Source organism: Pelophylax lessonae (genome assembly GCF_965119305.1).
Source record: "Pelophylax lessonae genome assembly, chromosome: 3".
NCBI lineage: Eukaryota > Metazoa > Chordata > Amphibia > Anura > Ranidae > Pelophylax > Pelophylax lessonae.
The window spans coordinates 533,421,567-533,443,444 of NC_138770.1; the positions used below are offsets into that span (position 1 = coordinate 533,421,567).

Genomic DNA, 21,878 nt, shown 5'->3' on the forward strand with positions numbered 1-21,878 from the left:
CAAAGCCTGGAGTCCTTAGAGGAGTCTGGGGAGTACGTTCATTTTAAGGGCGCTGCAACGCCCGAACCAGGTTAGCGTTAGCAGCTGCCAATTTCGAATATCCGCCTTGAGGGTTCCCAGGAGAGGAGGAAAATTTGCCTGAAAGAGGTCGAGTGGATCCGCCGTGATGCGAATCCTAAGGTACACCAGAGACTTGTCGGCCCAGTGAAATGGGAAGGAGGACCGGAGGGCGCGCTCGGCCACCACAGGGGAAGAGATATTAAGTGCCGCAGATTTAGTGAGATTGATCTTATAATTTGAAAGTTTAACATAAACGTCGAGAGCATGCAGAATGTTCGGAAGTGACGTGATGGGGTTTGTGACAAAGAAAATCAAATCGTCCGCGTAAGCAGCCACTTTATGGTGGCCGCCTGCTAATTGTAGGCCTGTGATATCTGGATTCCCCCGGAGCATGCAGAGGAACGGTTCAAGGGCCAGAACAAAGATCAGGGGGGACAATGGACAGCCCTGACGAGTACCGTTCGTTATCGGGAAAAAATCCGACCGCCATTCATTGACCCGTACCGCTGCCGAGGGCGAGGAGTAGAGGGCCAGGATGCACTGCAGCAGCTTGGGGCCCAGGCCAACGTGGGACAGGGTGGCCCTGATAAAATCCCAGGCCACCCTGTCACCCACCAGTAATTTATATTTTAGTAGCTAAATAGTGACAGGCCCTTTTTAATAGCGGACATGCACACCTTTCTGGAATAAATCATGCAAGATATAGTATGACAATTTTTTAAAGACAAAAAAAACAACCTATTAAGCTAAGAAAAGTGTAGTGACAAACCAGCTGTGAACTATCCACACAAGTCATAGACTGCCTAAGCTGCTGACATAACAAACAGTCCTCCAGCTGTGTTTGTACGGCTTTAGGTGCTACTAAACAGATTCACTGAAACCTAAACAGGTTCTACTTTTACACAAAGGGCACTCCGTTGACAGTAAAAAAGGATTATTGTTAATTTCATTATTCATGACCTTCATGCTAATATTTGAAGGTCACCCCCCTCCATAGATCATTTATTTTAAGCACATATACTGCTTAAACTTCCCAGAGTTGTGACCCAGAGAATAGATTCATCCCTATCAGGACACTATAGAATAAAGGGAGTAACTGAAGATTCCATTTGCGCATCAAGACATACACTATATTGTCAAAATTATTTGGACGCCTGCTTTTACACACACATTAACTTTAATGGCATCCCAGTCTTAGTCTGTAGGGTTCAATATTGAGTTGGCCCACCCTTTGCAGTTATAACAGCTTCAACTCTTCTGGGAAGGCTGTCCACAAGGTTTAGGAGCGTGTCTATGGGAATGTTGGACCCTTCTTCCAGAATCGCATTTGTGAGGTCAGGCACTGATGGGCTGAGGTCAGGACTCTGTGCAGGCCAGTAAGTTCCTCCACCCCAAACTCACTCATCCATGTCTTTATGGGCCGTACTTTGTGCACTGGTCCAAATCATTTGGTGGAGGGAAGATTATGGTGTAGAGCTGTTTTTTAGGGGTTGGGATTGTTCCAGTGAAGGGAGCTCTTAAGGCGTCAGAATACCAAGGCATTCTGGACAATGTCATGCTCCCAACTTTGTGGGAACAGTTTAGGGATGGCTCCTTCCTGTTCCAACATGACTGCGCACCAGTGCACAAAGCAAGGTCCATAAAGACATGGATGAGCGCGTTTGGGGTGCGGGAACCTGACTGACCTCATCCCGATACAACACCTTAGGATTAATTAGAGCGCAGACTGTGAGCCAGGCCTTTCGACCAACATCAGTGCCTGACCTCACAAATGCGCTTCTGAAAGAATGGTCAAACATTTCCATAGGCACACTCCTAATACTTGTGGACAGCTGTTATAGCTGCAAAGGGTGGGACAACTCAGCATTGAACCCTATGGACTAAGACTGGGATGCCATTAAAGTTTATTTTCATGTAAAGGCAGGTGTCCCAATACTTTTGACAATATAGTGTATCTCTTGATGGGCAAATGGAATCTTCAGTTACTCCCTTTATTCCATAGTGACCTGATAGCGATGAATCTATTCTCTGGGTCACAACTCTGGGAAGTTTAACCAATCATTGCTAAGCAGTGCATGTGCTTAAAATAAATGATCTATGGGTGGGGTGACCTTCAAATATTAGCATGAAGGTCATGAATGACGAAAATTAAATGAACAATAACCCTTTTTAGGGTCCTTTCACACGGTGAGTGTCCGTTGAGGTCCGTTCTCTGCTCAATGGGGGGGGATCGATCTGCCGATCCCCGCTGAGCAGGCGGATGACAGCTCTTTCTCCGCTCTGTGTGCAGAGATGGAGCTGTCAGATCCTCGCTGTCCTCTATGGGGGAATCAGATGAGAACGGACCGCCTGTCTGTTCTCATCTGATCCCATTCGATCCGCTGGATGGATGGAAAATAGGGTTTCCATCCGTCCGGATTTCACGGACAGGATCGGATCGGATAGCAGCGGGTGTCAGCGGAGATGTCTCCCCTAACACCCGCTGCCCCATAGAGATGCATGGAGCATCCGATCAGGTCCGCCTGAAAAACTGACAGGCGGATCTGATCGGATCACCCGTGTGAAAGGACCCTTACTTAGTATTGAACCCTATGGACTAAGTTTGGGGTGCCATTAAAGTTCATGTGCGTGTAAAGACAGGCGTCCCAAATTTTTGACAATATAGTGTATCTTGTACAATTAGGTCATCTGATTAATAAAATCAGCTCTAAACAAAGCAAATTGTATATTCTTTGCATTGGGACTGCACTGGACAGCCTGGCCTGAAGCAGCCCCAATGTAAAGACAAAGGCTATTTGCCTTGTTCTCTATGAAGTCAGTTGACCATCTTTGCAATGGTATACACTGATAAAAGTACAGCATTCTGTGACTCAAAAACTCCTGCATAACAGCGCCACTGACGAGAACAGAAGTAAATAAAATGTTACTTGTGACATTTCAATAAAGTTCTAAAAAAAAAAAAAAAAAGAAGTAAACAGCGTGATGCACCGAGATCAATGCATCGGAACGGTTCCTACCAGCACACGCCAGAAGCTGTGTGTTCAGTGCCGCTTGCTGGTGTGAACAAACCCTTAAGGCGACTGTGTGTCAGTTTAAACCAGTCCCAAATTCAGTTACTATGTAATGCACATGTCCCATAAAGTAAAAAAAAAAATCCTTTACCCCTCCTCCTTGTTTAGAGTCCCAACTGCTCCTCCTCCCAGACACTGCAGCTTGAAGGGGGAGGGTTTCAGCAGCAGAGGCGGTGCTGTCAATTTTGAAAGCGATCAGTAGGGCTAGGTGTGGCCAATTGCTAATTGACAAGTTACAAGATTCTGGAGCAGCAAGTAACAAGCAGATTTAAATACACTAACAATTTAAGGCAAACACTTTATAAGCAGTCATGGCAAACCATTTTTATTCCTTTTGGGATAAAGGTTTTACATAAATAAAAGCTGATCATTGTAAGCACCCCTGTCAATGGTAAATGGTATGTCTTATCTCTGTAACTCATTAAAAATATAAATCAGTATGAGCACGACTATAAAATTGGAAGCCAAACTCTATATAATTGTATGTCAATGATCAAATCAATTGATTGGTTGCAGCCGCTATATCAAAATATGTTCATCACTACACATCCAAGGTTAACAATCAAATCATAAGATACAGCGCTACTGACACCTGATCATAAAAATTGTGCAAATCAAGCAATAAAGTGCTTAATTGAATGACGGTGCTGAACTGGGTTGGCTGATAAAGTGCTTGAATAAAAAGGTGCTATTCTACTAATAAAGTGCTTGGGTAAGTAAAGGTGCTATCCTAGTGCCAATATCATAAATATAGATACTAAACATACACCCACAATTAATAATAACGTGTGGGTAGTGAGTAATGCTCTCTACACCATAGATATTATAACATGTGCAAATACTGCAAAAAATCACAGTGCTTAAATAACGTGCAAATCCTGCAAAATAACCCTGTGCTTGGATAAGTAAAAGTGCTACTAAAGTGCAAAAATAATCCAGTGTTGATGATAGATAATGCCACATTACTTATTGCAGTCCATGACATATATCCAACAAAGTAAAAGTCTCTTCAATATCCCAAAGGTGCTCAGGTGATCAATAGAGAAGTAAAAAAGGTGCTTGTGATCCCTTCACCATATACGAATGGCCTCTCACCTTATAATCGGACCCGAGTTTTACCACCAGGTCACAAACGACTTTTTTCCCCTATGGGAATATACAGGGTCATGCCACCGTATTCTGGAGTATTCTTTGAGACACAGTAGGGATTGTGAATAGGCTTGCCTCCTACTTGCTTGATAGACATCATAAAAAAGAAGGGAAAAGAGGATCTAGTGCTCTCTGCTTTACAAAGGTTTATTTAAATAAAAGTCAAAATAGGTACACTCACAAACTCCTGCACATAGGGCTGTGCGGGCTACACGGGCTATTCATGCAATGTGAGACATAACAGGAGTCCACCCCTACTGAGGAAGTCGAGAGCTTACAGCCTATGACGCAACGCGTATGGGGGGGCGGAGACTCCAGACGGACGTGACCTCGGCAGCTAACACAGGACACGCTCCTGTTGTGTCTCACATTGCATGAATAGCCCGTGTAGCCCACACAGCTCTATGTGCAGGAGATTGTGAGTGTACCTATTTTGACTTTTATTGAAATAAACCTTTGTAAAGCAGAGAGCACTAGATCCTCTTTTCCCTTCTTTTTTTATGATGTCTATCGAGCAAGAGAAGTAGGAGGCAAGCCGATTCACAATCTGTGTCTCAAAGAATACTCCAGAATACGGCGGCATGACCCTGTATATCCCCATAGGAGAAAAAAGTCGTTTGTGACCTGGTGGTAAAACTCGGGTCAGATTATGAGGTGAGAGGCCATTCGTATATGGTGAAGGGATCACAAGCACCTTTTTTACTTCTCTATTGATCACCTGAGTACTTTTGGGATATTGAAGAGACTTTTACTTTGTTGGATATATGTCATGGACTGCAATAAGTAATGTGGCATTATCTATCATCAACACTGGATTATTTTTGCACTTTAGTAGCACTTTTACTTATCCAAGCACAGGGTTATTTTGCAGGATTTGCACGTTATTGAGGCACTGTGATTTTTTGCAGTATTTGCACATGTTATAATTTTTATGGTGTAGAGAGTGTTACTCACTACCCACATGTTATTATTAATTGTGGGTGTATGTTTAGTATCTATATTTATGATATTGGCACTAGGATAGCACCTTTACTTACCCAAGCACTTTATCAGTAGAATAGCACCTTTTTATTCTAGCACTTTATCAGCCAACCCAGTTCAGCACCGTCATTCAATTAAGCACTTTATTGCTTGATTTGCACATATTTTATGATCAGGTGTCAGTAGCGCTGTATCTTATGATTTGATTATCTATGTAACTGCTACATTCTGCTGTAGAGCTTGTTCTGCTGAAAAACAACAGACTTGCTGGCTGGATTAACAGATGGAAATTTAAGAAAGAAAACCTAAAAAGGAAATGAATGCAGCCATCACATCTAAAAATTGGTAGCCTGCGATGATATAAATGTTTGTTTTTGGGTTTAATAGCACTTTAAGGGAAAATTGTATGTGATGACGCAATAAGAATAAGGCTAGGTTTTTACTTATGTGAATTGGATGTGGGTTTCCCTGCATCCAATTCGTAAGGCAGGAGAGTATGACCAGCTCTCAATGAAGCCGGTTCACACGACTCTGGGGCGGCCGAGGTCTGTATTTGGCTCCGAATCAGGTGCAAATTCAGGCAAAAAATTCTGATCCAATTCACACCTGAATCGGTGAAGAGGGACGCACCGGACCCCCTGCTTTGAGCTGTGGCTGCAGCATGTGTGAACACAGCCTTAAAGAGTAAGTTCACCCATTCATGAAAAAATTAAAAGGTAAACTAACTCAACCCCACTGGAACCCGCTGCACATAGCGGCCGTGATGTCCTATGCCAGTGATGGCGAACCTTGGCACCCCAGATGTTTTGGAACTACATTTCCCATGATGCTTATGCACTCTGCAGTGTAGTTGAGCATCATGGGAAATGTAGTTCCAAAACATCTGGGGTGCCAAGGTTCGCCATCACTGTCCTATGCTGTCAGTGTAGCGGTCTGTACACCGCAATACAGAGCCCTAAGTATGAATCGACCATAATACTTACAATGCCAAACACTCATTGGTCATTGCAAGCCATCTGACCTTGTTGACCAATGAGAAGCACATCTGAGGCTTCTTCTTTCAGTAGGGTGTTCGAGAAGAAACACTTCCTATTGGTTAGCAGGGTCACATGGTTGAGCTAACCAATGGACGTTTGCTATTATGAGCATTATGATGGATACTGCCGGACTGTGCATTATAGTGTGCAAACCACTACACTGGCAGCACAGGACTTCACTAGTCGGGAATTAGTTCACCTTTTCATGTTTCATGAAACAATAAACTTACCCTCTTTTTTTTTTTTTTTTAGGGGAAGGCGATAGTTCTACTTTAATATATTTTAAGTTTTAAGTGCCTAATACTAGAATCTAGTAAGAGTTAAAAAACAGATCTGCAGTTTTTGGATACCTTTTCATCTCGAAAATTAAGAAACTGCTGGAAAACATCACTCTCTGATACAACAGGATGGCGGCACATTCGAGACATCCATCCTTGTAATCTCTCCATACGCATCTTTATAAATTCTTCTTCAAAACGACCTGTAATGTGCAAAAGAAACGAAAAAGTCTATGAAAACAAATGTACTTCCCTACGTTTATAAAAAAAAGTGTGCAGGCTTAGCGAATGGTAGACTATTATTCGTGAAACATATTTATAATTATTACTGCTTTCCTTTGTAGGTGAATAAAATGTGCATTTGTAATAAGAACCAAGCACTACGGGTGTTCATACCCATGCGATCCGATTCCTGGCCGAACTGACAGTTCGCACTGATGTAACTGCTTATAAAGTTTTAGCTTCAATTTCTTAGTCAAATCCATCTACATCTGTCAATGCATCTATCACTACCCTCTCCACAGGCTAGATCTTGCTAATGTTGGCAACATCACTCCACATTCAAATTAGTATTTCATTGTACAGGCGGTCCCTGGGTTACAAACAAGATAGGGACTGTAGGTTTGTTCTTAAGTAAAAATTTGTTTGTGTAGCACCCTCCTAGGTAGGTGCTAGGCAAAGCATATTATGTGACCCTGTTCTACTTATCAGGAAGGTCTGATCTGTTAGTTAGCCAGTCACATGCTTCCAGGTGTGACCTGTTGAGTCTGGGGAGTCTCCCCACTGTATCCAATGAGGGACCTTGTTGGACAGTGGAGGAAACCTAGCCAATAGCACACCAGGGTTTATGACTGTCCCAGTGGGTGGGCATTGCTGCAATGCATCCTGGGATTGGGAATAAATCTGGAGGGAGCATGTGATAGGGTGTCTTTGGGCGGGAAGCCTGGTCCTAGGAGGAGGGTGACAGCTGTCTCTCCTCCTATTGCAGAGGAAGGTGGTCCAGGCAGTCAGCCTAGGGACCAGGGGTTGAGCTGTGCTGCAGAAGGATCCAGTGTGCTGACCAAGTGGAGCTGCTTGGCAGAATTCTTCTGGAAAACCAGTGGTTGTGAGTACTTAAGCATCTGCCCAGGGGTCTGCCTAAGAGAGGGGAGCACTGCAGAGGGGTCAAGGGGATCCAGAAGTCAGCTAACCCAGAGTGATACAGTAAGGGGGGTGCCAAGTTGTTAAACCCTGAAGATTAGAGGGTAAAAGGGGCACCAGGAAGGGCCCTGAAGCTGCTCAGCAGTGCAGTCTACTATAAAGGACAGTTACCTCAGGAAAGGAGTGCCTTAGGAAGCTAAAAGGACTCTTTCACAGTCAAAGGCAAAGTAAAGTAAGTGGCCTAGCCATGACTAGCTCAAACAGCGTTAACCAGCGTCAATCAGCATTAAGCAGCGTCAATCAGCATTTTCTATATCATCCCAGCATACTGTGCATAGTTCAGTTTAATCGGAGTATCCCACTCATCCCTTCTCCTATCCAAGTTCCTAATAAAACATAAAAACCAAAGAAACTGGACTGGCCCTTGTCTGAGGTAAAAAAAACACTTGGAAACATGCAAGAATGGTCTGCTGTTGCTAATGGTAACCCAGGAGAACCCACACACAGCAGCTCCCATGGGAGTAGTGCTACATTTGTAAGTCAGAACAGGTACATTTTTTACGTTTTTTTGGATAGCCTAGGGAAGGGTTATCACCCCTTTAACATTTGTTTTGCTGTCTGTGCCCCTGTTCAGATGATGTCTCCCCACTTTCTGTCCCTGGGACCAGTAGCGGAACTATCAGGGTCGCAGCGGTCGCGGTTGCGACCGGGCCCTGGAGTTCCGCTACCTGAGGGGGGGCCCGCCAGCCCCTGTTTTCTTACAGCGGCCGCGCGGCGTGAGGGGGCCCGTCCGTCTGCCTGATGATCGCCAGACGCTAGTGGTGGCTGAGCAGAGTGAGAGAGAGACTAGTCTGGGCTGGATGCCGCCTTCCCCGATCGTTGTGCGGGGGGGCGGAGAGGTACAGCAGCGGTATGTCATGTGTGTGATGTGTGTGCAGTGTAGTGTAAAGCAATCTACGAGACGAGTACCTGCAATCCTGCATTCTGCTGCTGTGCTGCCTGCACCGCCCTCAGCCCTGCCGATCCTCCAATCCGAGAGATGGCTGATGCAGTGAGGCAGCAGGGGTGGACAGTCACTGAAAGTCAGCTGACACCAATAGAGTGCAGGGGGAGGAGGAGTTCTCCCCTCTGCCACACGAGTGTGAGGAGACTACATGCTGTGTCTGCCTGGCTGGAGTTGCTGAGCCTGAGTGAGGGGGAAATCGTCTCGACTCTACTGACTGCTAATCCTAAGTGAACTTCAACTTACCTTTTTGATCCCAAACTCCACCCTTGCTGGCTTACTGGCTTGCTGCCTCTTAATGTTCCCATGCCTGGCACAGAACAGATCTCATCCTCTACAACAGAGCTTTTGGGGGTGTAGGGATGAGATCTGCGGTGGTGGGGGGATGGGATCAGTAAGACAGAGGTAGTGGTGACACCACATCCCACCCCTCCTCCACCCTCCCCCCCACTGATCCCTCTCCACCATCACCTCTTCACCACCTCCATTGATCCCACCCCCCTCCCAACCATCACCCCCCTCATCACCGCCATTGATCCCACCCACCATCCACCCCCCCTCACCACCGCCACTGATCCCACCCCCCTCACCATCGCAACCACTAATCTCACCCCCCTTCACCACCATTACTGCCCCTGATCCCACCCCCCGCACCACCATTACCACCCCTGATATCACACCCCTCACCACCATTACCGCTCCTGATCCCACACCCCTCCCCACCACCACCGCTCCTGATCCCACACCCCTCACCACCACCACAGCTCCTGATCCCACACCCCTCACCACCATTACCGCCCCTGATCCCACACCCCTCACCACCATTACCGCTCCTAATCCCACACCCCTCCCCACAACCGCCGCCCCTGATCCCACACCCCTCCCCACCACCGCCGCCCCTGATCCCACACCCCTCCCCTCCCCACCACACCATTACCGCCCCAAGTAAAAATGTTTTACTTTGTTATAGTGCAAAAAAATAAAAAAGTGTCAAAAACATGCTTTTTCGGGGGGGGGGGGGGGGGACTCTTACAGGAGTGAATTTCCTTTCCTAGGGGTAGATTTCTCCTCACTTCCTGTTGTCTCCCTCCGTTTGTAAGTAGGAGTCGTTTGTAAGTTGGATGTTTGTAACCCGGGGACCGCCTGTACATTAGTCTTATCATGTACATTGTCACAATACTGGACCCTGTCCATCTGCCAAATGGCATTATTAATGATAAAATTGTCATTTTGCAGAATTAATCTTCCTTCTTACTGCTATCATCACTACTAAAATGGTATCCAGGGTTATTGATGTTGAGTTACTGGTTATTAAATATAGGCTGCTTTACAGTGAACTTGACCTGTCCTAAAATGTTTCTAAGGTCACAATGAGCCCCTTGAGCTGCCTACGAGCAACTATGCTACTCCTTAAAATGTATCCCAGTGGTCCTAAGTAGCTCCCAGAAGGGCCTAATGCTTGGTATGCACAATGAGATCAACAGATCGCCCTTTTTTTACATTTTTTTGTATGCTAATCTCATATTGAAAATACACAGTTTACTAAAGTTACAAAAATTCTTGCACGGCAGAATATAAATTCGGAAGTGATGTAATGTGTTGTATCGTATTTGTATTGTATTTTCGAACGACAACTGTCCTGATTAAACGAAAATCGTATGATCTGGTATCGTACGAGGAAAGTTTTCATGCTTGTCTGATTGGATAATATCGGATGAACTGTTGTGATCGGCTCTCGAAAGCTGTGTGCCAACGATCAGATTATCGCACGGTCGCACTGAAAGCGGTATTTTTTCATTTGATTTTCTGATCGTGTGTATGGGCCATAATCTGTGGAGATCAACACTTTCATAACCTTAGGCCACTTTAGCATAGATAGTCACACCAATTTAGAACTATCTGTATAGGTTGGGTAACTTGCCAGTAACTTTAAGACTCAATTGCCCACCTAAGGGTCTTTTCACACTGGCTTACGCCCGGTGGAGTCCATTTTGCTCAGCGGGGGATCGATCTGCCGATCCCCGCTGAGTAGGCGGATGACAGGTCCATCTCCTCTCACTGTGCTGAGACTGACCTGTCAGATCTCCGCTCTCCTCTATGGGAGATTGAATGCAAACCGACCGCCTGTCCATCTTCATCGGATCCTATCCGATCCAATCTGGCAGTTAGAGGCAGAAAGTTGAAAGCACCAAAATTGCATTCAGGAGAGAAACGTTTGGGCGGAAAAAATGCCCAACACACCAAAAAGCGTCTACATGTGCCTAAACGCTAGGCACGTTCAGTGCTTGAGCTTTTATTCATTTCAATGGCCAGGTTTAAGAGGTTGTATACCCTGGGGAAAAAATCTGTAATACAAAGGTATAATGAGCTAGTATGCATCGCATACTAGCTCATTATGAAATTCTTACCTTAGCTCGAAGCTGTCTCAGCTCTGCCCGCACACTGCTCAGACGGCTGACATCTTCTCTGGTGTTTCTTCTGGGTTCGCTGGTTTTGGTGCTGCGCTGACGTCACTCCCGCGCATGCGCGTGGGAGCTGCCGTTTACGGCATGGGCTCTGAAGGTCCGGCATGGTAAGCCAGACCTTCAGAGCGCATGCGCTGATGATGCAATCAGCTGCATGCACTCTGAATATCTCCTAAACTGTGCAAGTTTAGGAGATAGTCACAGTAACTACAGGAAATCCTTATTATAGGCTTACCTGTAGGTACAAATAAAAATAAGAGTTTACTTCCTCTTTAAATGAATACTGATGAACCTGGATGCGTTTAAACACATTTGAAAGACACAGATTTGGTTGCATTTTTAATGCTGTGTTTCTCCTTTCAGATAAAAATAGGCATTCATCAAAGCCTAGTGTCCATGAGGCCTAGGACAGTTTTATGAACACGGTTAGCCATATCTACAAAATGTTAATAGCTACAAATATTCAAATGGAATGCTGAAAACTGCTCTGTTAAATTATTGTCTGGCAGGAAAGCTAATATTTTATTTCACAGAGGTTTGATTTTGATCAAACTAAAAATTCTATTCAGTATCTAGATTAAAAATAATTATCCTATTGAATAATGGGGAAAATGTTATACTGTAATTTCTGTCAGGGTTTTAATATTCCCAACAAAGGAAACTTAGGGCTCATGCACACTGCAGCTCAAAAAAAAAGCTGCTTTAACATGCATTTGAGCTTTTATTTCAGCTTAACCACTTAGACCCGGTTCACACTACTCCGACTTGGGACGCGACTTGTGCGACCTCAAGTCGCCCCAAGTCTCTTGTCATCACAAATTCAATGTAAATGAATGAGAGCCGTCTTAATATGCACTACTGAAGTCGCTCCGACTTCAGAAAAGGTTCCTGTACTATTTCAAGGCGACCTCTATCCGACTTGTGCACATAGACTTCAATGGGAGTTGCCTCTAAGTCGGATCCTTATCTATTTTCAAGCGACTGTGATCAGACTTTCCAGGAAGAAGGCATTCCCCACAGACAAAGTCGCCTATCATTTAAGTCTCTTCAAACTTGCACTAAAGTCGCACTAAAAAGTCACTCCTTCATGGGGCGACTTTCTGGTCGCGGTAGTGTGAACCGGCTCTTAAGGACCGGGCCTATTTCTGACACTTCTTATGCTGTTTACATATGCAGGCACGACTTGCGTATGCGTTCGCTTCTGCGCAAGAGCACGGAAGGGACGTGGTGCTTTCAATATAGTTGAAATATTTTTTAGTAAGTGAATCCTTTGTTGTGGTCATATGCTCATTTATCCTCCCTATAAGTATTTAACCCTTCAACTTTCCCATGTTTTGTAGTGTTACAATCTGCAATTTAATGGATTTCTTTTAGGGTTTTACCATTTAGTTTACATGGCATAATCACTCTAGTGCAGCCATACTCAACAGGAGTTCATGGAACCTTGGGGCTCCTCAAGAGGTTGCTAGGGTTTCCTCGAGCTATAGCTGATTGACCTCCTTTTGGATGGTGCCTTAATCACGCCAGGGCCAATGCCATTAGGCAGAGCCAACAGTTTGACATCAGAGATCGTTTTAGCTGTCAGTAAGAGGGGCATTCTGACCACCAATGTAAAGGCTGCTTTCTTGCTCCTGACCACCAATGTAAAGGGCATTCTCCCAATTGATCTCTGATTAACTGGATGTAGTAAGAATTCCCCAGGGCTTTATGGTTTCCATTTTACTGTTTCCATGGGATAAAAAGCTTGAGAAAGGCTGCTCTAGTGAGTAATAATGTATGGAACAAAAAGCAGACGTAGTGAGTTCCTCAACAGTGTGTAAATTGTAAATGCTTAGGGCATTTACAGATCTATTCTCACACAAAAAGTTAAAAAATAAATAAAAAAAGAGGCAGACTTTATGGACCACTTAAACGAGAAATAGAAGTCCGGCACTGAAGCATCTTGAAGTAAAATCACATAGCCTTTATTAATAATCCATCAAGAAGTAAAAGAATCAATTCCAACATCAAGACTAATTTGTTTCAGCCCCCTCTATGGGCCCTAGTCATAACTGGACTTATTCTTACTCTGATATTGAACAGTATTGTACAGCGTGTCTTGGCATGAGCACTTGATCCTCATCCTTCCACATACTAGATGGGGGTTGCAGCACCACACCTGCTTCTTTATGGACCACTTGACCTTTCTCTGCTGTCACTCTTCTACGTTTCTATGATGGTGCCAATACCATGCTTCTCCACAGGGACGCTGTTCGCTAGGCTGTCAAACATAGATTTCGCACTAAAGCCAAAGAGTTCGACTTTGGTCCAGTAAGACCAGAGAACATTAAATGGACCTTAATCTTTGATCAACTCCAGAACAAAAGTATAGGATGCTGTATTATGCTCACAAAATATCTATATGCACGAAGTACCAGGAATCGAGTTTTAAAATCTTGAATTGATGGTACGAGACAACTCATACTCTGCAGACTTTTTTACCATCCATTCCAAACATTTCTTGGAGGTGCACTTAAGACTCCAGCATCTGTAACACATCTTCTTGTCCTGCCTCGTCATTCAATTTTTCTGGACTACTGTCCAATCTATCTAAGAGATTTAAGGATTTCCCTATCCCACAGGACCCTGCCTTTTTCTTATTACACGGCAACACTATTCCTAAATGATCATAAAAGAGATTAGTTCTCCATCACCTGATCAATGCGGCCAAGAGTTGCATCCCTAGATACTGGAAAATATCTCAGGCATCTCCCATAGCCACGTGGGTGTCAAAAATCAATGAGATCAAGTGCATGGAAAGCCTACTTGCCTCTGACAAAGCTACCCATTGCCAATTTCAAAAAATCTGGTACTGCTGGAACAAATTTTCTTTAACTCCTGAATATCCAGCACTGTTGTCAACATGATGGACCCCTCACCAAGAGTTAGGGGAATAGGAGAGTAAATTCCCTGATTTTACCCCGCCCCTTGCTCTGCCCCAATTTTTTACTTTTTTTTAAGCTTGTGCCTTAGGTGGACCTTTATTCCTTTCTTTTTCTTCTCTTCTGTTTGCTATCGCTTTATCTTCCCAGTCTTTAATAAAAAATCATTTTCATACAATGGCCTCCACAACTATTTTTAAACATTCCTAATATGACCTATGTAAATGTTAATTTGATCTTTTTGAAGTGAATTTCTACCGCTCATGAATACCTGTTAGCAAACAGATTATACTAAAGTTGGTGTTTTGTTACTGCATTAATACTGCCATGAAAAATAAAAAAACCTGACCAAGCCTCAGCCTCTCTTGAAAAATCTAGTTACACCAAAATCCATGAGTGGAGGGACTCAGGGAACAACTTGGCATAATCTCTATAGAAAATGTTTTATTCATATCAGAAAAGAAAAAAAAAATATTAACAAAAAAAAAAAAAAAAAACACAAACTACAGTGCTTAAATATAAATAATCGGGCAATTATATGATAAAAACCAAAAATCCATAAGCAGCTGCACAAGGAAGCACCCCTAACAAACGGAATGCATCCTCAAAATTCAAGCTCATTCAAGATCTGAATGTATAATTAAATCCTACTGCGCTATCAAACAAACAGCTGCTAGCACAACAACTGACATAAAGTTGTCTATAAAACATAAATATAAAAGTGCTGCGCTAAAGTGACAAATGCAATCCAATAATAGTGCATTAGAAAATAGTATGAACAGGTGAAAGTCTGTATACAATAGTGAGTCCCAAATTCTGGAGATTGGAAACATGAAATTATGCCGTCACACTTCCAAGGTGATGACTAGGGAAGAACCCAACACCAATGTAAATGAATAAATGAATGCGCTCACGAGAAGTTATGGACCCAAGTACCAAATAGCAAATGGGTCAGCCAAGCTTGATGTTATCCATAGGACCCAAGGGGTGGTTGTTTCAAGAGGTGGCGATATACTCCTGAATAGAGTTGACTTTATCTCCCAGTAATGTATCCATACGTGGAAGTAAGCCAGATAACACATACATAGTGTAATACCGCTTATGAAAAAAAATGTATTTAAAAGAATCAAAAACACTTACGAACATCCATGTAAAACCTGAATGTAGATATTGGAATGATAACAGATGACATATAACAGATGACATATAACGTGGCTCTGACGCATTTCGTCACATCTGATTTATTCATAGGTTTTTGCCAGCAGATACAAACATTCCAACAGTATTTATATGTGTAGAAATTAATTATAATTCTCATTCAAGATCTGGACTATGGTTCTACTCCATAATAAAATGTGCCTTCCAGATCCTAGTAAAGTGATAAAACAGTAAAACTGCTGTATAATTCAAATGGAAAAAAAGAGAGAAAAAAAAGGAAACAGCTGCCAGAAGGAGCCGTCATTATAGCTACAAATTGATACTGTTACCAAAATTTGTAACCACAGTATGATTTTGTTCAAAAATAAAAAGTACACAAAAAAGACATTTTCTCCTAATGGAATTTTATATGATATTTATTAAGTAATGGTTTTCTCTGCACTCTTTTATAAGGTTTTATAACTTTTAGAAGTTTATAAAGTATATCCCCAGTATGATTTCTCCTGCCTTAGCTGTGGATCTCTGCAGCTTTCTCAGAGTTACCACTGGCCTCTCCATTTACAGTGCCTTGCGAAAGTATTCGCCCCCCTTGAACTTTTCGACCTTTTGCCACATTTCAGGCTTCAAACATAAAGATATAAAACTGTAATTTTTGTGAAGAATCAACAAGTGGGACACAATCATGAAGTGGAACAAAATGTATTGAATATTTCAAACTTTTTTAACAAATAAAAAACTGAAAAATTGGGCGTGCAAAATTATTCAGCCCCCTTAAGTTAATACTTTGTAGCGCCATCTTTTGCTGCGAAAACAGCTGTAAGTCGCTTGGGGTATGTCTCTATCAGTTTTGCACATCGAGAGACTGAAATTTTTGCCCATTCCTCCTTGCAAAACAGCTCAAGCTCAGTGAGGTTGGATGGAAAGCGTTTGTGAACAGCAGTTTTCAGTTCTTTCCATAGATTATTGATTGGATTCAGGTCTGGATTTTGACTTGGCCATTCTAACACTTGGAAATGTTTATTTGTAAACCATTCCATTGTAGATTTTGTTTTATGTTTTGGATTCTTGTCTTGTTGGAAGACTAATCTCCGTCCCAGTCTCAGGTCTTTTGCAGACTCCATCAGGTTTTCTTCCAGAATGGTCCTGTATTTGGCTCCATCCATCTTCCCATCAATTTTAACCATCTTCCCTGTCCCTGCTGAAGAAAAGCAGGCCCAAATTATGATGCTGCCACCACCATGTTTGACTGTGGGGATGGTGTGTTCAGGGTGATGAGATGTGTTGCTTTTACGCCAAACATAACATTTTGCATTGTTGCCAAAAAGTTTGATTTTGGTTTCATCTGACCAGAGCACCTTCTTCCACATGTTTGGTGTGTCTCCCAGGTGGCTTGTGGCAAACTTTAAATGACACTTTTTATGGATATCTTTAAGAAATGGCTTTCTTCTTGCCACTCTTCCATAAAGGCCAGATTTGTGCAGTATACGACTGATTGTTGTCCTATGGACAGAGTCTCCCACCTCAGCTGTAGATCTCTGCAATTCATCCAGAGTGATCATGGGCCTCTTGGCTGCATCTATGATCAGTCTTCTCCTTGTATGAGCTGAAAGTTTAGAGGAACGACCAGGTCTTCGTAGATTTGCAGTGGTCTGATACTCCTTCCATTTCAATATTATCGCTTGCACAGTGCTCCTTGGGATGTTTAAAGCTTGGGAAATGTTTTTGTATCCAAATCCGGCTTTAAACTTCTCCAAAACAGTATCTCGGACCTGCCTGGTGTGTTCTTTGTTCTTCATGATGCTCTCTGCGCTTTAAACTGACCTCTGAGACTATCACAGTGCAGGTGCATTTATACGGAGACTTGTTTACACACAGGTGGATTCTATTTATCATCATTAGTCATTTAGGTCAACATTGGATCATTCAGAGATCCTCACTGAACTTCTGGAGAGAGTTTGCTGCACTGAAAGTAAAGGGGCTGAATAATTTTGCACGCCCAATTTTTCAGTTTTTTATTGGTTAATAAAGTTTGAAATATCCAATACATTTTGTTCCACTTCATGATTGTGTCCCACTTGTTGATTCTTCACAAAAAATTACAGTTTTATATCTTTATGTTTGAAGCCTGAAATGTGGCAAAAGGTCGCAAATGGCCTTCTGTAGGTAAAGTTCCAATTATGCCATTCTTTTCCTTGACTTCTATTGATAGCTTGTCATAGTCATATTTGTTTCAGTATGTTCTCTAACAAAATATAGACCCTTCCAGTATTTATTTTGTGACACTTTAATTAGACACATGTGATTTCCATTTAAATAATTATGTGACTTCAGAAGGCAGTAAGTTAAACCAAAGAACATTTAAGGGTTTCACATCAAGGGAGAAAAATAAATTACACAATCAAGCCTTTTAATTTTCTTATCTTCAAATAATTTGGAAACCATTAGAGATGTTTTTATGTTTTTCCACTTCAGAATAATGAACAATCTTGTGTGGATCAGAGACCTTGAACCCAAATAAATACATTTGAATTCCATTTTGCAACAATATATGCTCGATGTGGAAAAGTCCAATTTGGGTGAATGTTTATGTTAAGTACTGTAATTTACAGAAAGTGGCATAGGCACGTAATTGAGGGGGTTATTTTTTACGTTCCCCTTTGCAGAAAACAAAAGAAATATTCCCTTTTTGGATAAGCAAAGAAAAAAATACACTAATACACATGTATAGCCAAATGTACTATTTTTTTTGCACTTTTGATAGAGTAGGGTTAAAGTGGCTGTAAAGGCAGTGCTCACAATCACTGCAAGCTCCTCTGCTAGGACAAAATGCACTACACATCATATGTGTTTTTTTATTTTTTTTTAAATCCTTCTTCTAAATACATTTTTTCACCTTGCCAATCTGCGGTCACTTGACCGCCTGTCGCTCTCCTCCTTTTGATCTGTACACTACAGAGGGAGGGGCTGAGTTCCCTCTTTGACATCTGCTGGGCGTTCATGTGACCGCAGATCGGCGAGATGAACAAAAGGCATTTTGAAAAAGAATTTGATGACCGAGGCACCTGACCACAGTAATCCGGGATCAGCAGCCATGATTACCGTGGTTAGGATACACAGGAACAGGTAGGATCAACTAGGTTTTTTACAGTATAGAAAAGGAAAAAATGACACAACACAAGCATTATGCGGTTTAACATGCTTTAAAGGAACAGGATAATTTTTTTTTTTTTTTTTATGGTTACAACCACTTTAGGGGTCCCTGTCAGATTTTTATTACAACCTCTGTCCCCTCTAGGTAGATTCACCCACTCTAGAGGTCCCGAGGACTATTACCCGTTAGAACAAAAAGAAAAGAGGACACCAGCAATTTTACAGTTGTTACCAGAACAAGGAAAAAACAAGCAGAAGAGGGTGCCTCCATCTAAATGTAGACTGTATAAAAAAAAAAATGACATAAGAGAATAAGTGTTGCACTCACTATATGAAGGAGGTCAGTGTGCATGTCCTCCTTGGCAGTGTGGCCATCAGGAGAACTGCAGCTAGATGGGAGAATGTGAAGACCACTGTGTGCAGGGAACGGAAACGCGTTGACTATAAGACGTACAGAATGCAACTTGGCCCCACCCCCTACTCACTGGCTATGATTGAACGCAGCAGGAGCCAAAGAGGGGAGAGAGAGACGAGAGAGTCTCGGCTCTTGTGCACATCGCTGGATCTAGGTAAGGGATGGGGAGCTGCCTGTAGAAGGTTTTTTTTACCTTAATGCATAGAATCTGCCTTTGGAAACACTTTAAATTGGAACTAAATGTAGAAAATGACTAATCCCATTCTGACAGCAGGGAGACTTGAATGTGTGAATGGGGGAATAGAGTCATTTATTTTGTTCAACCCGGTGGTTGAATGAAAAAAAAAAAAAAAAGACTATTCCATGGGTTGCTAAACACTCTGTTTTGACAGTGAGTAAGAACGAAAACCATGAACTTGATGGCAAGCAAAACATAGCTCGAACACAATTGTTTCTTTTTTATTCAAATAGATAGCTGGCTGGTTGAGTGCATTCAAGAAAATATCAATATTCTACAAATTCCTGTAATTCAAAAATAATTCAATATATTAGCCTCAGCAATAACAGTCCCCAGTATTGTTATCTGCCTTCACGTGACTGCAGGCCTTTTTCCTGTTTAGCCTGTGAGTCATCTGGAAAACTATTTCCCTGTGCCAGACACAATGTAGAAAACACACACTGCACTGTCATATTAGGTTAATGTTACGCAAGTCGCTGCTCTCTCCAGACGGAGCAGAAACTCCCAGACTACTGCTGAGAGCTGGACTGCAGGATAAACTCAAATCTACAACAGACTATCTGCAGAGTTCAATTCTGACACTCACAGGGTATGTATGCACTAAAAGCTAAGGGCCAACTCACACTTAGTACAGTGACCTCCATTTTTCCTCGCTGGATGAATGCAGGCCACTGATAAGACACACTGTTTTCTATGCATCCTATTCACAATGCAACACAACCCAGAGGTGCAATGCAGTGAGCCAGTGAGCTGTGATAAAATGCAAACATTCTGTATTTTATCGCAACATTCTGGGTGGGATCGCATGGCACTTCTATATACTTTAACCACTTGAAGACCAGGGCTTTATCTGGCACCTTTTGCTTACAAGTAAAAATCAGCATTTTTTGCCAGAAAATTATTTAGGACCACCCCCCCCCCTAAACATTATATACTTTTATAGCAGTGGCCTTTGCAATTTTTTATGTCCCACGATATTTACACAGTGTTTTTTTTTTTTAACTTTGCCAGAAATTTTTTTAAACCCCCCCCCCAACATTATATACTTTTATAGCAGTGGCCTTAGAGAATAAAATGGTGGGTTTTGCAATTTTTTATGTCACACGATATTTAGACAGTGTTTTTTCTTTTAACTTTGACAGAAAATTATTTAGAACCCCCCCCCCCAAACATTATATACTTTTATAACAGTGGCCTTAGAAAATAAAATGGTGGGTTTTGCAATTTTTTATGTCACACAATATTTAGACAGTGGTTTTTTTTTTTTTTAACACAATTTTTTGGGGAAAATACACAGTAATTAAAACTATTGCGCACAAACCCAATTTTTGGTAAAATATAAAAGATTATGCTATGCCGAATAATAGATATCTAACTTTTCACACTTTAAAATTGCATGCGCTCATGGAATCGTGACAAACTATGTTCCCATAGGCAACAGTTTAAAAGCCTTGACAGGTTACCAGTTTAGAGTTACAGAGGAGGTCTGGTGCTAGAATTATTGCTCTTGCTCTGACGCTCACAGCAATACCTTACATGAGTGTTGCGATCACCACTTACGAAAGAGTGTGGGACCAACGCGTGCATTTGCGTGAGCACTGGGGCATTTTAAACATTGTCTATTTTATTTTTATTACACTGTTTCTTTAAGTTTTTTTTTTATTTTTTGGATCACTTTTATTGCTGTCACAAGTAATTTAAATATCTTTTGTGTCAGCAATAGGTGGTGACAGGTACTCTTTATGGAGAGATCTGGGGTGTATTAGACCCCAGATAGCTCCTCTACCCTTACAAACATCTGATCACACTAAGAGCGATGTGTTCAGATGCTTTACCAATTTAAAAATGGCACTGTTTACATCCGGGAAACTGGAAATTACGAAACTGCTCAGCGCTTCCGGTTTCCTACACCACAGAGATTGGGGACCGTCCCGTGGCCAGTAAAAGGCATCCATTGATTAATTAGCTACTAGATGGCTTTTACATTAAAACTGGCTGTGGGCAGAAGAAAGAGATATTAGGAAGATGCCTGTAGCTTTAGTCTTCATCCTGGTACAATCACTTAAAGTCAAATGATGTACATGTACGTGATACGGCATTATGCGGTTAAATAAAGTCCATACAAAGAAAAAAAAATGGGCGCTGTGTGATGTGGTGATATGTGCATCTCACTGCCCCCTACCTCTGGCTCACTACAGCCGACACGTCTGGTTGGAATACCATTGAGCTGAAAATTTTGCCTCTGCTCCACTAGAATCCAAATGCAGTGTTTAAGCCCTGCCTGAGATCCCCTTCTAGAAAACAGAACAACTCCTCCTTACATTATGGAAATGAGGAGAGAGGGAGATATATAACCCAGCATCTGATAGATTAACAGTTTTTTTTTTTTTTCATACTTGCAGCATTTTTAAACAGCCAAAATACAAGGAAATGAGCATGTATAGTAATGTAGGGAGCATGTAGGGAGGATGTAAGAACCGGACAGTTTTTGGTACATGTCTACTCCTTTCTGTTCAACAGAAGCCAGTCTATTGATCAGAAACATGCCTGCATTTTACCACAGCTCGCCGTACATCCCAGCTCCATTACAATGTGAACGGGGCACATAGAGAACAATTATTTTCATTGTTCCCTAGTGGTTACCCTCAATAATCCAATGGAAGAAAACACAGGCCACCATACTATGTGTGAATGAGCCCAAAAGAAAACGTGTACAAAACCCCTTTAGGGGTTGAGAAACTCCTTGTGCTACCTGGAAGGACTGGGTTATTTGAAGGACAGGATGAGCAGAATTACAAACTATTTAGGAGGT

At 42.3% G+C, this 21,878-nt stretch overlaps 1 protein-coding gene across 1 annotated transcript in view; it reads right to left on the reverse strand.

The window, feature by feature from the left end:
• SNX9 (sorting nexin 9) overlaps window positions 1-21,878 on the reverse strand; it is a 250,147-nt gene that overhangs the window by 50,662 nt on the left and 177,607 nt on the right. The window contains exon 10 of the mRNA XM_082249824.1: window positions 6,649-6,779. Within this exon, the coding sequence (XP_082105950.1) occupies window positions 6,649-6,779 (131 nt within the window). The remainder of the gene's footprint in view (window positions 1-6,648; window positions 6,780-21,878) is intronic.